Source organism: Salvelinus sp. IW2-2015, linkage group LG19 (assembly GCF_002910315.2).
Source record: "Salvelinus sp. IW2-2015 linkage group LG19, ASM291031v2, whole genome shotgun sequence".
Lineage (NCBI taxonomy): Eukaryota > Metazoa > Chordata > Actinopteri > Salmoniformes > Salmonidae > Salvelinus > Salvelinus sp. IW2-2015.
In genome coordinates this window covers 22,625,889-22,643,021 of record NC_036859.1, presented here as the reverse complement: position 1 = coordinate 22,643,021, position 17,133 = coordinate 22,625,889, and the positions used below count along the sequence as shown (strand labels likewise).

Genomic DNA, 17,133 nt, shown 5'->3' with positions numbered 1-17,133 from the left:
CTGGGAGGTTCAGGACCCATGAGCAGCTCCTGTCAGCTTACTTACATTACTTACCGGTTTTGTGCCTGTTTTCAGTAGATGTTTTGACTATTTCCTTTCCCACAGAACCATTCTGTGGCTCAGTTTATTTGCATCAGTCCTTTTTTTATTTTATTTTATTTTATTTCCCAATAAATGCCATCTCTATAATTATGTTGAAAAAGTTTTAATAAATCACTAAAACATACATTGTAACACTCCAGTCAGGTTGGGTAGCTTATTCGCAATTTCATTGTGGCTTATCATAGCTGCATTAGCCTGACAAATGATGAGAGTGACAGTAAGTGTTGTTTTGACTGACAGGCAATTTGTCTAAAACCTTGAAGCCAGTGTCATTTTATTTAAGTGAGTGTGGAATAGGTGAGACATTGAGTTTTCTTACATTACATTTAAGTATTTAGCAGAATCTCTTATCCAGAGCGACTTACAGGAGCAATTATAGTTAAGTGCCTTGCTCAAGGGCACATTGGCAGATTTTTCACCTAGTCGGCTCAGGGATTCTAACCAGCTACCTTTCAGTTACTGGCCCAACGCTCTTAACCGCTAGGCTACCTGACGCCCTTTTTTTTCTTAATATATGCGATTATATGTGAAATAAAGCAGTTGATTTTTAGCAACAAAGGTTAAGTTAAGATATACTAACATTCCACAAAATTACATTGTCTGTTTTCCAAGTACAAACCTAATTGTGTCACACTTAGGAGAGCCATGTTTAACATTCTAAAAGGATCCTTCTCTCGCTCTCCTCTCCTCATGTGCTATTAATTGGTTGCACAGTTACAGTAATTGTTTACTTGCCAAGGCAATTTGAATTTACAGACTGGTATATAAAGTTAACTAGTTTTACTACACAAGCTGAGCTTGTTCCCTAGCTTCAAAGATAATTGCTATGTTAATATGGAATCAGACTCAGGCTTGCTCATGCATTCACATGCTACAACATATATTTTCTTTTCACAATTAACGGAATTAGCCAATTTGCGTTTTTCCTGTTCAGCAAATATATACTTTATGGAGTACATATCCACCTTTTACTAGGGCAGCAGGCAGCCTAGCGGTTAATAGCGTTGGACCAGTAACTGAATGGTCGCTGGTTTGAATCCTGAGACGACTAGATAAAAAATCTTGAGCAACCCTAATAGCTCCTTTATGTCGATTTGGATAAGAGCGTCTGCTAAATTACTAAAATGTAAAAAGAAAATGTTGTTTGAATCCCCGAGCTGACAAGGTGGGCAATCTGTCTTTGAGCACTTAACCCTAATTGCTCCAGGGTCACTGGTGATAATGGCTGGTTGTGACCCCACTCTCTGAGGGTGTGTCAGGGGCAGTTGGGATATGCAAAAACACATTTTCTATTCACACATGTTTATAATACACACATGCACATATGTGAACTAGGACAAATATATGCACCCAAGGTGACCCACCTAATTGGTTTTACCTTTGTATAAAATAATGTGTCTTTCTCTTAAAGACAAACTGAAACCATTGATATTATTAACCCTTTGACACGTACGATCACATAATTTGTGATCATTGTTGAGTGGTCCATGCAGCGTACCATCGCAAATATGTGATTGGTACTGTAGCAACAGAACATATGATCCACCAGACGCGTCTAAACAGCATTGTTGTCTGAAAAGGATCTGACAAAAATGTTTTGTACTGATGGAAAAAAGTCTTCACAACTTTATTCCTCAATTTCACCTTTTATTGTAAAAGATAAATGTGAACTTCGTCATCCAAACATCACACGGAACACATCCACAGCCAAACTCATTCCATAAACCAGTCTAAATAACAAGTTAGCGACCTAACAGCTAGACTTGTTTACAATGTATCACATCTCTGGTGAGCACAAGGGAGAAATGTAATATCGTTTAGAAAGAGATTTGGCTAAATTCTTTATGATGGCAGCCATGTTTGTTTTTGTTTGACAAGTGAAAACTCCCTATCCCACAATGCCATTCACTATAAGGCACAAATAAACAAAGTCAAAGATGGCTGCACCCATTGCCTGAAAAATATTAACTTAGTTTGGCAACTTTTCAGCCAAGCACTGGCGAAGTGCTTGGCCTCATTGAAGAGAGAAGTTTGTCCGACTCAGTAAAGCCTCAAACATAAATTGTCCGCAACATTGAAATGGGCTACTTCTTATATGAATTAATGAGGAGGCGGAACACACCTTAATTCAAACTGTTAGAAAATAAAAGTTGTTAGAAATGAATTTGAAATTTGACAAGTTGAAACATAGCCTATAGATAATTAGCAGGTTTGAGGGCAGCGCTGGTTAACTTTCCTGTTGCGTAACAATCACATTTTGGAACAGTGAGTGCATTCTGACATCCGCACATGAAAAAACTCACACTAGGGCGACCGTTAGAGATATATGGAACTCACGGGTAAAAAGGTTAAAAGGTCACGTTTCTGCAGTAATCTACTAGTAGTAGGAGTATAGCAGGGTTCCCCAACTAGCGGCCCAGAGGTTGAGTTTTCTGAGCAAAAAAACGTTAGTATTTTTTAATATTTATTGTTGGACATAAAAGTCTGTAAAAACACCAGGAAATCAGCTCCAAGTGATTTTAATTTAATACATCTGTTCCCAAGTATTCCCATGCATAATAGAGCGACACGTGATCGTATACAAATGTAAGCAAGTCAAACATTATATTTGTTTGGGCTACTTGCGGTCAATGTATTTGCAGTCTACAAATTATTCCTTCCTGCCCCCCAACCATCCGCTCAAGAAAAAATCTGAATCTAGTTGATGATCCCTGGTGTATAGTTACACGGATATATTTCCATGACAACAGCATTGTATGAATACGTGTTATACCTGTGAGTAGTAAAACTTAATTTCTGGCGTACATGAAAAAGCTCCATTAAAATTCACATTTGGATGCAGCCCTCAATGTTAATCACATTTGGGGTTTAATTTGTTCTTTGACACTGATTAATCATATGGAATTGCTTGACTCATTTCCTGCGGTAAACGTCAATTAATTAACTGACAGCATTAGATGTGATAATTAATATAGTGGGGGCCCAGCATGGGAGCATGGACCTTAAGGGTGGCCCCTCACAAAGACTGCCATCATGATGAGCACCTGTTCCTCTGGGATCTACAGGCCTCCTCTGAGGAGACGCCGACAGAGATCTCAGTTTCTGTAAGACGTGACAGAACACAGGGAAATCATTTCTCAGAAGTGTATACTGACTGACACTACAGTCTAGTTAGAGATGGTTGTTTATTTCTAGTGTCAGGATTATAGTAGGCTACAAATACTTATTTGGAAAGTCTTTGGTGCGCTCGGTACGAACTGAACTGGTGGTTGGTGGTTTGATCATTGACGTAAGCAGAATGGCAGTGATTCATACTGTGACACAGAGACACCTTCTCCCCATGTCCCTCTCAATTAAAGCTGCAGCATATGGCCTAGTGACCACTAAAGCACAGAGGTATCTGGGAGATAGGAACTGTCAATGTATCATAAACTATATTACCTTCAGCAATGCTAAAATGGAAAGGGTTTCACCTTGAATTTTTTTAAGAAACTCAGGTTCCGTTCCAAATGCCACCTTATTTTCTATTTAGTGAGCCACTTTTGACCAGGGCTCTGGTCAAAAGTAGTGCACTATATAGGGAATAGGATGCCATTTGGGATTCAACCTCAGTATGAGCAGCATCTGCCTCGTTAATTAAAGTCTTTGATGCTGATTGATGAATGGCCTCAATTAGTTTGATTCTTTAAATGTAGGAAGTTCCTACTGTTGTAGTTTCAATGTTTCATCCATTTTATGGGGCTTCAAGGTCTCCTACCAGGTTTGTTACTTTGGCCCATCTACAATCAAAACTTGAGTGAAGAGTGGAAAGCTAGTGTTCAGAATATCTTCAGTTGCAGTGGTCTAACAAATAACCTTCCATGTTGGTCAACTTTACCTTAATCTTAAGCGTAACCATTAAACCTGAACTTATCACATAACCTGTTCTGAATATCTGACCTTTTGAGTAACAAATGCATTAACATGAGTTTATCTTTTCAATATGATTTGAATTGATTGCAGGCCATTATGCAAACTATCCATATAACCTTTCTTGTTTCAATTAGCAAACAAAATGTGCATCTCCACGTACCTCTTAAAGAGTACATTTTAGAAATATGGATATATTGTTTTCAATATTACCTAGATGTACTATGGATGCTGTGGTGTAGAGTATGCTTTGTAATGAATATGGTTATGGAAGAGAGGGCACCACTTATGCAATACTGTATGAGAGCCCTTCAACTGATGACATTAGACTTATGTATTGAGGAGCAATGGAAATTATTCATATGAGAAGACTTGGTCAAGGAGAGATGAGTGGTAGTCCTAGTGATTTATTCCAATAACATTCAGTGCATTCGGAAAGTATTCAGAACACTTGACTTTTTCCACATTTTGTTATGTTAATGCCTTATTCTAAAATGGATTAAATAAAAACATTTCCTCATCAATCTACACACAAAAGCCCATAATAACAATGTGAAAASAGGTTTTTAGAAATGGTTGCAAATTTATTACGAATAAAAAACAGAAATAACTTATTTACATACAGTTGAAGTCGGAAGTTAGGTTGGAGTCATTAAAACTCGTTTTTCAACCACTCCACAAATGTCTTGTTAACAAACTATGGTTTTGGCAAGTTGGTTAGGACATCTARTTTGTGCATGACACAAGTCATTTTTCCAACAATTGTTTACAGACAGATTATTTCACGTATAATTCACTGTATCACAATTCCAGTGGGTCAGAAGTTTACATACACTGAGTTTACTGTGCCTTTAAACAGCTTGGAAAATTCCAGAAAATTATGTAATGGCTTTAGAAGCTTCTGATAGGCTAATTGACAACATTTGAGTCAATTGGAGGTGTAACCTGTGGATCTATTTCAAGGCCTACCTTCAAACTCAGTGCCTCTTTGCTTGACATCATGGGAAAATCAAAAGAAATCAGCCAAGACCTCAGAAAAATCATTGTAGACCTTCACAAATCTGGTTCATCCTTGGGAGCAATTTCCAAACGCCTGAAGGTACCACGGTCATCTGTACAAACAATAGTACGCAAGTATAAACACCATGGGACCACGTAGCCGTCATACCGCTCAGGAAGTAGACGCGTTCTGTCTCCTAGAGATGAACGTACTCTGGTGCGAAAAGTGTAAATGAATCACAGAACAACAGCAAAGGACCTTGTGAAGATGCTGGAGGAAACAGGTACAAAAGTATCTATATCCACAGTATAACGAGTCCTATATCGACATAACCTGAAAGGCCGCACAGCAAGGAAGAAGCCACTGCTCCAAAACCGCCATAAAAAAGCCAGACTACGGTTTGCAACTGCGCATGGGGACAAAGATAATACTTTTTGGAGAAATGTCCTCTGGTCTGATGAAACAAAAATAGAACTGTTTGGCCATAATGACCATTGTTATGTTTGGAGGAAAAAGGGGTCGCTTGCAAGCCGAAGAACACCATCCCAACCGTGAAGCACGGGGTGGCAGCATCATGTTGTGGGGATGCTTTGCTGCAGGAGGGACTGGTGCACTTCCACAAATAGATGGCTTCATGAGGGAGAGAAAATGTGGATATATTGAAGCAACATCTCAACACATCAGTCAGGAAGTTAAAGCTTGGTCGCAAATGGGTCTTCCAAAATGGACAATGACCCCAAGCATACTTCAAAAGTTGTGGCAAAATGGCTTAAGGACAACAAAGTCAAGGTATTGGAGTGGCCATCACAAAGCCCTGACCTCAGTCCTATAGAAAATGTGTGGGCAGAACTGAAAAAGTGTGTGCGAGCAAGGAGGCCTACAAACCTGACTCAGTTACACCAGCTCTGTCAGGAGGAATGGGCCAAAATTCACCCAACATATTATGGGAGTTTGTGGAAGGCTACCCGAAACGTTTGACCCAAGTTAAACAATTTAAAGGCAATGCTACCATGTACTAATTGAGTGTATGTAAACTTTTGACCCACTGGGAATGTGATGAAAGAAATAAAAGCTGAAATAAATAATTCTCTCTACTATTTTTCTGACATTTCACATTCTTAAAATAAAGTGGTGATCCTAACTGACCTAAGACAGGGAATTTTTACTAGGATTAAATGTCAGGAATTGTGAAAAACTGAGTTTAAATGTAATTGGCTAAGTTGTATGTAAACTTCCGACTTCAACTGTAGGTATTCAGACACTTTGCTATGTGACTCGAAATTGAGCTCCGGTGCATCCTGTTTCAATTGATCAACCTTGAGGTGTTTCAACAACTTGATTAGTTTCCACCTGATTTGGAAATGCACACACCTGTTTATATAAGCTCCCACAGTTGACAGTGCATGTCAGAGCAAAAACCAAGCCATGAGGTCCAAGGAATTGTCTGTAGAGCGCAGAGACAGGATTGTGTCAAGGCACAGATCTGGGGAAGGTTACCAAAATATCTCTGCAGCATTCGAAGGTTCCCAAGAACACAGTGGCCTCCATAATTCTTAAATGGAAGAAGTTTGGAACCACCAACTCTTCCTAGAGCCGGCCACCTGGCCAAACTGAGCAATCGGGTTAGAAGGGCCTTGGTGACCAAGGCGTCGGCCGGATTTGGCTGGGGTAGGCTGTCATTGTAAAATAAGTATTGTTCTTAACTGACTTGCCTATTTAAATTAAAAAAATACAAATTAAAATATTTGGCCTGAATTCCAAGCGCCACGTCTGGAGGAAACTTGGCACCATTTCTACGGTGAAGCATGGTCGAGGCAGCATCATGCTGTGGGTATGATTTTCAGCGGCAGGGACTGGGAGACTAGTCAGGATCAAGAGAAATATGAACAGAGCAAAGTAAAGAGAGATCCTTGGTGAAAACCTGCTCTAGAGCGCTCAGAACCTCAGACTGGGGTGAAGGTTCACCTTCCAACAAATGAGATATTTCCAGTATTATTATTTTTAATAAATGTGCAAAACTTTCAAAACAGTTTTTGCTCTGTCTTTATGGCGTATTGAATGTAGATTAATGAGAGAGAAAAGGGGTCTGAATACTTTCCGAATGCACTGTATATGATCATTTTCTACCATTTAACTTTGCCATTGGATTATTGAGGCATTATGTACAGCCATTCCATACATCTTTTCAAGAGCTAACATTTTGCTCCTCCTATAGGCTTTAGTTCTCTTGTCAGTATCCTGAGAAAGAGTGGGGCTCTGCTGCTATATTACTGTTAGGATGTGTCACAAATGACACCCTAATTCCCTACATAGTGCACGCTATGGGGAATCTGGTCTAAAGTAGTGCACTATATAGAAAATAGGGTTCCATTTGGGACGCACWTTTAGTTTCCCATTAGATTAGTGGAGGAGTGTCAGCCTGGTAATTCCCAATGTTCCACATCTTCCCTCAGTCATTCATTCTTTTACTTATCCAAGAGTGAAATGGAACATGGGGTCCCATAGTTACTGGGGTTCTATGAGCCATAAGATAACTTCCACCTGTGGTTGTCGCTATGAATTTTCCTGAGAGAAGATTCTAGAAAAAGATTTGGCCGTGGTGGCACAGAGATTTAAAAGTGCCCTCAGGGTATTAGATCTTAGCTCCATCATGGTTACACATTGGGTTTGATATTCGGATCTCCTCTGCCTCCTAGTCCTTGATTTGTGTATTTTCTCTTTCTCTCTTCAATCTATGTTCATTCTAGTGTATGTTAATACACCGGATTTTCGTTTTTTATTTCATGAATTATAGAATTATGAAAAATATTAATAACATTCCACTCATGAGGCCAAAGAGGGCACTTTTGGTCATTGACTGCAGGAAAGGGTTACATAGTTAACCAAATAGCTATCTGCAATGACCCTTTTTGCACAAACTTTTTGGACTTGTCACATAAGCTGCTGCGAACTACTACTGTCACTTTATTCCTAGTTATATGTATGTACATATCTACCTCAATTACCTCGTACCCTGCACATCGACTCGGTACTGGTACCCCATGTATATAGCCAAGTTATTGTTACTCAGTATGTATTTATTGTTGCGTGTTTTACTTTTCTATTATTTCTTTTTTCTTTCTCCTTGAATTGTTGGGAAGGTCCTGTAAGTAAGCATTTCAATGTTAGTCTACACCTATTGTTTACGAAGCATGTGACAAACAGTTTGATTTGATTTGAAATGTGTTCTGGAAACATTCTTGCAACATCAGATTAATGTTTTTTGCACCTTAAAAAAACATTGTAGAATCCTCTGAATAAAGACAGTTTTTCTGTTTTGTCAACATCTCTTTTGTGATGTCCCCACAATGTTCTCACCAGACTCCCACAACCTAATGAAACATTCTGGGAACCTTTACATAACAGATTCTAGTTTTGCAACATCAGGTGAATGTTTTATACAAATGTTCTATAATCATCAGCACGACTGGACACTTTTTGTGTTATGAGACCATTTGCCGTGACCTAACGAATGTTCTGGGAACTTTCACAGAACCAATTTTGGTTTGCTAGGTAGAGACTGTTAAGTTCAGTCATATGAATCATTCTGTCAGACAACGAGAGCAGAGCACCCAAGGGGTAAATGGAGACAAGGCCTTTGAAAAGAAAGAATATAGCCTGTATATGTTTTGGCTTGTTATTAATTTTATAACGGGACGGGTACGGTGCAGCACTGCGCCTACAACCAGGAATTGTATTGTTTGGGGAGCGTTTTCCCATAAGAAGGGATAAATGAATGTTGTTCAAGGTGAGGACAATGCGTGAACATCACATTTAGAGCCTTATTCATCAAGTTCATACGATATGTCAAGCCACTGCCAAGCGATTAATTTCCAGAGAATAGCTTTAAAAAGGAACGGTTACCGGCACAATTTTCACTTGGCTCTCTAGCTGAATTACAAATACAGTGCATGCATTACCCCTTATTTATACTGAAAGACAATGATCCTCTACACAGTATTTGTGTTCTTTCCAGGGGAACACAAATTACCCACACAATATCAATAGGACAACACGGCTCTCATTTCACTAGTAATGAAAACAAAAAGTATATATTTTAGTGTCTCTCAGAAGCATGATAGGTACTCATACAGTCGTGAATTGGTAAGTTCTGGCATTAATCACTCAATACCAATAGGATACCACATTGACAATACAATACTACAGTTCTCATTCAGTAGTACTTTCAGTAGAATTAAATGTATCTTTCAGTGTCTGTCCTCCTCTGGGCGTCGAAACATGTAGTTGCCTCCTAGAAGGGTGATATGTTGTGACATGGGCCCAGAATGTCCTCATACAGTTGTGAATTACTCCATGACATCCTGAATGTGCTCTTTTATGTCTCGCAGATATTTTGACCGACGATGTAGCAGCTCTCAAAGCTTCAAGGATATGTTGTGGCTTTTGATATCTTCCAGATGTTTAAAATATGAAGGGAAAGTTACATTGATATATGGGTGTGATATCTTTCACAGCTCAGCATTGCTGACAGTTGCCATAGGAGATGAGATGATTTATCACCGTGCCAACYCTACATATGGTGAAGTGTGAGGGATCTTAACTCGCACCGAAACCAGAGGTAGAATAGCAATGATTCATCTCATCTGGAGAAAGGATTTGGATGATGAATGTTGCCATGTCCCAATGTATTTTCATAGCCACATTTGTTATGCTTTTCTTGCCATCAATGATTTGTTCTTATCCACAACAAGCTGACCAAGTCAATCATTACCATAAGAAGCAAGGCATCTGTAAAAACATTTTTGATGGACTAACCAATTAAGGTTTTCGTCAAGCCTCAGTAGGCAGGCAGAATGTGAATGATTTTTCTCTATTCTGTTATCTGGTGGTTTAGTAATCAAGTCAAAGTGCTTGATACCATTATATGATTGTCTTTTGTGTGGATCAGTATTTTTCCAACCCATCAGAGAGTGAATTAAGGATCTGTCACCGACAGCCACTGTTTGTATGTTGCATAAGAGATAGTCGCTATTTGCGAATGTGCAGTACAAGTTATCTGTCCTTAACATTAGTTATTTTCTTTGTTAATCTACCTCTTTCATGTTATGCTTTGAAGCACTGTTAACTGGAATGGAAAATCATAGCTGATATGTTGTGTCTCTTACAGGAATGGTAAACTACAGTGAGGTCTCTGGGTACCCACTCATCCAGCAATGGCGGCTGAGGTCCATCCTGTACCACGTCAAACTAAACCAGTGGGTACTCTCTCAAGGTAACCAACTCATCGTTAAAGGGTTCTATTTATGGTTCTATTTATTAAAAATTCTAATCAGGATTTTATAAATGCAAGGTTCTCTTAATCTTCTATGCAGTGAGCTACGTACACACTTCAACAGTGTACGTCAAGTCAAAATGTGGCACATTACATTAGCCTGAAGCATTCCACATTTGCATCACTTAGCCATGGTTTAGCACAGCCTCCCTTCATGGTCTGATAAGCTATCATCATCCACATAGCTTTGTATCGGAGGTAAACCAAAAGATTTTGACAGGCCCTGCTGATAGGTATTTAGTAAGGATGGAAATAGTTATTAGAATATTGAAATATCCAAACGGAGGTTAGTATACAATTACTTGGGAGAGTATAATGTTTTTTGATTATTATATATATTTTTAAAGGCTTTGTCTAAAATGTAATATAATTGTCTGCATTGCAACATTGCCTACAAGGATAGACCATTACATTCTAAATTGTAATAGTTTTATGACAGTTTTTATGAATGCGCCCCATAAAAAAGACGCACCAGTACCCTACACGTTTGACATGTGTAGCTTGTTATTATTGTCGGTCAATCAAATCACAGTCAGAGGCTCCATGTGGAACAAGTAAAGTGGGAGATTTCTAATCAATGCAAAATGGAATTAAAGTTATGGAATTAAGTTGGTTAAATGGGAAGGAGTATACTACAATGATCAATGAACATGTAGGCTGTTGTTTCATATGGATGGAGTTCCTTTAGACAAGGACAGGGGAGAGCAGCAAAATAGCATCAATTAGCCTTGCTACTTTAGTAACTTAGCTTGGCTACTTTTGTTAGCTAGCTGGCTAACTTATCATGGCTACTTTAGTTAGCTAGCTGGCCAACTTAGTTTGGCTACTTTAGCTAGCTAGCCTGCTACTGTAGCTAACTAGCTTCTTTTCATTGATTTGATGCAGTCAAGACAGGCACTACCAGATGGTATGACATATTACCTATGGGAGCAACAAGCTTGTTTAACGAGCGCGAGTCGTTTTGGCTACTTACTATGGTGTCAAATCCGATTCAACAGTCGAACGCACACAAGATGGAGCGCACAAGCAAAAGTTAAACATCATTGCGCAAGCAAACACTGGGTAGAGAGAATAAATGTGGTCGAGTGAGCAGAGGACGGGTCCCGCGAGTCCACAGGCCAGTTGAGAGCGCAAATTAAACTTGAGAGCTTGCAAGTGTYACTTTGAGCGAGCAGAACGTCAGTCATAGATCAAAAATACATATAGAAATGTAAACAAATAAATATATTTCAAATGTGTAAAAAAATCTATTCGAATGCATTAAATTGTTCACCAGTAATAGTCACTTGTCATTGTCAAGTTTTCACTCTCAATTTCTAAAATTGCTCTCGCTCAAGACACCTTTGGTTTGGATTTCAGGTGGGCGGGCTTAATAAAGGCAGGTGCGTGTCTAGAAACCTTAGATTGGTCACTTTCACTGGATTGTTGGATGAACAAGCAAATTCCTGCCATTGGCCAGTCCAGTGTTGTGACTGGCTATTACAAGCATTCTGTTTGCGATGGACTGCAGAGCTGTTTGTTTATCAGGGCTCCCCAACCCTCTTCCTGGAGATCTACTGTCCTGTAGGTTTTCAGTCCAACCCAAATTTAGCATATCTGATTCAGCTAGTTAAGGTCTTGTTGAGCAGCTAATTAGTAGAATCAGGTGTGTTAAATTAGGGTTGGACTGAAAACTCACAGGACGGTAGATGTCCAACTTCTGACCCACTGGATTGTGATACAGTGAATTATAAGTGAAATAATATGTATGTAAACAATTGTTGTAAAAATGACTTGTGTCATGCACAAAGTAGATGTCCTAACCGACTTGCCAAAACTATAGTTTGTTAACAAGAAATTTGTGTAGTGGTTGAAAAACGAGGTTTAATGACTCCAACCTAAGTTCCAACTTCAACTGTACATCAGTGTTATTCTCAGGGGCAARCCGGAACATATCCCAGTCCGCGTGATCAAAACAATCTTGAAGCATGGATTCCGATTGGTCAGACCAGTATTGAACAGTCCTTACGATGGGTAATTCCTGTTTGAGTTCCTGCCTATAGGAATGTGTGACAATGACCGAAGAGAATTCTTAAGCCCAAGGACACACAAAAGGGAGAATCTGCTACAGTTCATACAGTACATAACTAGTCCCTAATAATAGAATGTTAACTGACATGATAAACCAGCTAAATCAGCTTTATTCACATGTACAGGAATTTGACTCTGTGAAATGGTGCTGCCACAATAAACAGAATGTACAGACAGACGATAAACAGAATACAAAAAAAATAATATATAGATGCAGAATTGACACAGATCCACATACATAAACTATGCATGTATGAGATGTGCAGATAGTGCAAAGCGCAATGTGTAGTTCTGGGATGATAGTGCAGGGTGCATAGTCTGTTTATGAATAGTGCAGAATGCGATGTCCATGGATGAGAGGATCATCGTGTACCAGGTGGCCAGTTGGTGAGGACCACGGCACTGGGGAACAAACTGTTCAGGTGGCAGGAGGTTTTGGTCATGATTGACCTGAACCGTTTTCCAGAGGGGAGTCTTTGGAAGAGGGGGTGGAAGGGGTCAGCAATGATCTTTCCTGCACGCTTCCTTGCCCTGGAGTCGTGCAGGACCTCAATGGAGGGTAGGTGGCAGCCAATGACCCTCTCAGCAGACTGTACAATATGTTGCAGTGATGGAGGAGGTGAGGATTGACTTGATGATGGCCGTTTAGAACTAAATCAGTACACACAGCATTCAAAGGAGGACTGTGGAAAAAACAACACCATGCATTCACCAAACATTGCACTAAGGAAAATATATTTGTTTTATAGAAATTGTGTGATTGGAACTACCATTACCATCTACCATCAATTACAGAATCTGAAATTATTTCCATTTGGCATTGGACATTTTATTTTATATAGTCAGTAATACAGGAGTCCCATCAAGTCAGATGTTATCAGCAAGCTAGAGTCATCTGTGGAAAGAGGACGAGTAGAACAAAGATATAAGTGCAAACAGAATAAATGTATCATTCAACATAAGTTTCCACCCAAAACAATGACATGAGCTCTGTCCCAATTAATCTCTGCTCAACTCCTCACTTTCTCTCTACTCGCATCCTTCTCAAAACCCATCGGAGGAGGTCTGAGGTGAGGAACTTGGGTCGTCTCCTCTAATGGGGTTTTAGGAGGCGCGATGGTCAGTCCTTGCATCCGTAGCTCTGTCTATGAATTTGAATCCCTCAGCTTTTTACCGAAACAGGGCGGGGAGAACGCTTTGTTATTGTTTCAACTGCTGATTGCACATAAATGAACATTCAAGTATGTTTAAGAATACATGACTGTTGGGAGTGTGGTGCCATACCTTTAGCTCCCAGGTGCAGCAGAGCTGACACACTAAAGATGAAGTTACAGCAGGTGTCTTGACCACCCTCTGGCTGTTCTCCAGACAGCAGTAGCGCTGGAAGGTGTTCCAGGCACTGTTTGTGGCCACGTCACCTCCCTCAGAACCAATGAAGATCTCCAGGTTCTTACAGTGGAGCATCAACATAATCTATAGATAGGGCAGAACAATACAGGAGATGGAATTAGATTTAGGTTGGAGTCGAATTCCCAATTTAAAATCCCTGTACTATCCATAGACATTTGTAAAAAGATCAACAAAAGTAGGACATTACAGTTTGAGGAAGGTGGAGCAATACATATGTGCTGAGTTGTGTAAGGCATACGATGAGTTGGTGACTCACTGGTCCAAACTTGGCATCCTCTGCCTCATTGGCGTAGTGGGCCAGGGTGATGAAGTAGAAGCCTGACTCCACCTGGTCAAACGTGTTCTCTCTACACACACTGACCTGTCTCCTGAGAACAGAGAGAGGAAAATAAGAAGTCAGGAAATGTCACAGACAGAGTTCATGTTTTAACATCTTAATGTTGCATTCAAGGTAACAATCAATTATAAGACGGCTGTGGCTGCATCAAATGAGGCAACTATGGATAATAATTTATCCAAATAAGTGAAAACACATGATGTGTGACTGAGCCAAGCTATAGGGCAATTCCATGGTATCATGGAATCATGATGCTCAGATGTTTCACTATAAAATGTATGTCAAACAAAAAACAATGATTTCAAAGGGAAATTGACCATATAACTCTATGCACAAGGACTAACTACTTTTAACAATTTGCAATCATTGGTTTGTATGACATACATTTTAGAGTGAAACGTATGAGTCTCAGCATCACTCTGTTACCATGGAATTGCCCTGTACCAATCCACGGCGCTTATCAGTCACCATGGCTCAGTATTGAACAGCCTGCTGCCATTTCATGACCAACCCACCTCGTGAAGAGCTATCCTCCTATAGGTTTTCACTTTATCCCTTACCTACAATACTCATATTGTTTAGCAATGACTATCACATACATTCAGTATTGAACCATCTTTCTAACCAATAGACAGCAGTTAGTCATCATCCTCTCTACGTGACACATGTCCTATGCACAATACCTTCATACAGCGTCAAAGAAATTAGAGGAACTCTCAGTACCACTAATGATTAAGTTACGGGGGTGATTGGTGAATATCATGGTTACCTGCAGGAAGTCCCCAGAGTGCTGTGCCTACAGGAGGGCCAAGGTAACCTACTTGGAACATAATGGATTCCTGTATCTCTTGTCTCTGTCAGCTGAGCAGAGAACATATTAGTGCCAGTGGACCTGCATGGAAAGAGTGATGGAGAGAGAGAAATGGTTTGAGGTCATTCTCATTTACTTTTACTGCACAAAAACTGACAGGGTAAAAGTTATTAAATCTATATTTCAATCAAACMTTATCTTAAAATATGCAGTTAACGGTTAACAATATTGTCTATTATTTGGTTAGGAACTTGACCTCTCCTTCAAGACTGTTGGAAAAGCATTCCAGGTGAAGCTGGTTGAGAGAATGCCAAGCGTGTGCAAAGCTGTCATTAAGGCAAAGGATGGCTACTTTGAAGAATCTATTTTGATTTCTTTAACACTTCTTCGGTTACTACATGATTTAATGTGCATTGTTTCATAGTCTTGATGTCTTCACTATTATTCGACAATGTAGAAAATAGTAAAAGTAAAGAAAAACTTTTGACTGGTACTGTAGGTGCACACACACACTACATGTTAATGTTTTAAAATGTTTGTCAATTGTAAAGTATTTTGTCTGTAATATATTTTTTGTTATGTGTCGGACCCCAGTAAGACTAGCTGTCACCATTGGCGTCGGCTAATGGGGATAAATCAATAACGTTAGTTAGCTAGCTAGTTAGTAGTTAGCTTCTTAGCTAGCTGACGTTAACCTAGTTTGCCTCATTAATAGCCTGCTTTAATAACAGAYGATCAATTAACTACATACTTCAATTTCAATATTGAAATCATAGTTGATTACTCTACTAATTACGCTCCTGAAAAACTATCGAACTGCCTTCTTTATTATTATTAATTATTGTTATTATTTATTATTATTGTTATTACCTTTCACCGTCCCCTTTAATCAGGTTAGAGAGCAATCAAGCCGTGATTACATAACCTGGGCAATTTCGATTCAGTAGACTGCTACAGGCTATGTTCATTGGCTAGAAATCTCCCTAATATGAAATTATAGAGCAAAATGGATTTTGGAGCGCAAACTGGAAATTTGTTGTGGGTCTTGACATGTAGTAAGAGTTTGACATGTAGTAGCAAAAATCTCTGCTCTCAAATGAATTTACTAGGTGCGGAAATGCAGTTCTGCTCGCTCAGAGTCACACTCACAAGCTCTCAAGTTTAATTTGCGCACACCACGCTGGCCTGCGCTCGCGGGACCCGTCCTCTGCACACTCGACTCATGTATTTGCTCTGCAATGATGTTTCATCTTGCTCGCTCACACGCTCCATCTCAAACCTGTTCGACTTTTGAATCGGATTTGACTCCATACTTTCTCTCTCTCGCGCGCTCCCTCCGTGCCACACACATAGACTGTCACACACACCAGCGCCTGCTCCTCTATTGCCCCTCCCCCACCCTTCTGCTGAAACAAGCAGGGCACCAGCTCTCCTTTTTTTTTTTAAGTACACTTTTTTTATTTAACCTTTATTTAACCAAGTAGGCCAGTTGAGAACAAGTTCTCATTTACAACTGCGACCTGGCCAAGATAAAGCAAAGCAGTGCAACAAAAACAACAACACAGAGTTACACATGGGATAAACAAATGTACAGTCAATAACACAATAGAAAAATCTATGTATAGTGTGTGCAAATGTAGTAATGTTAGGGAGGTAAGGCAATAAATAGGACATAGTGGTGAAATAATTACAATTTAGCATTAACACTGGAGTGATAGATGTGCAGATGATGATGTGCAAGTAGAGATACTGGGGTGCAAAAGAGCAAAAAATAGAAATAACAGTATGGGGATGAGGTAGTTGGGTGTGCTATTTACAGATGGGCTGTGTACAGGTACAGTGATRGGTAAGCTGCAGCTGATGCTCAAAGTTAGTGAGGGAGATATGTTTCCAGCTTCAGTAATTTCAGCTAAATCACGCCATCAAATCTCTATTGAAGTGTTCATTTCGACTATCCGGATATCCCCAAAAAATATAATGATATTATTCAAATACGGAAATCATTTCAAATGCCCATCCCTAGTATTTAGCGAAGCACTACTTCTCAGAAGGGCTCTCTACTGTTGAGAGCACGTTGCTGTAGAGCTCCTTGACGTTCTTCATACTATTCTTTTTTGGGATCTTTTGGAGTTTCTATTTAGTTATTTTTTATCTAATGTTTT

General features: G+C 39.5%; 2 protein-coding genes across 2 annotated transcripts in view; one reads left to right on the top strand and one right to left on the bottom strand.

Moving 5' to 3' along the window:
* Positions 1-17,133, top strand: part of LOC111979548 (astrotactin-1-like) — a 229,425-nt gene that overhangs the window by 120,347 nt on the left and 91,945 nt on the right. The window contains 1 exon segment of the mRNA XM_070448910.1: positions 10,179-10,283. Coding sequence (XP_070305011.1) covers positions 10,179-10,283 — 105 coding nt within the window.
* LOC139029287 (laminin subunit beta-1-like) lies at positions 12,547-15,047 on the bottom strand. The gene is made up of 3 exons (XM_070448909.1): positions 14,930-15,047; positions 14,080-14,191; positions 12,547-13,886 (listed from the first exon to the last, which is right to left on the bottom strand). Exons 1-3 carry the CDS (start codon positions 15,034-15,036, stop codon positions 13,614-13,616), a joined length of 492 nt encoding a protein of 163 aa, XP_070305010.1. The 5' UTR covers positions 15,037-15,047; the 3' UTR covers positions 12,547-13,613.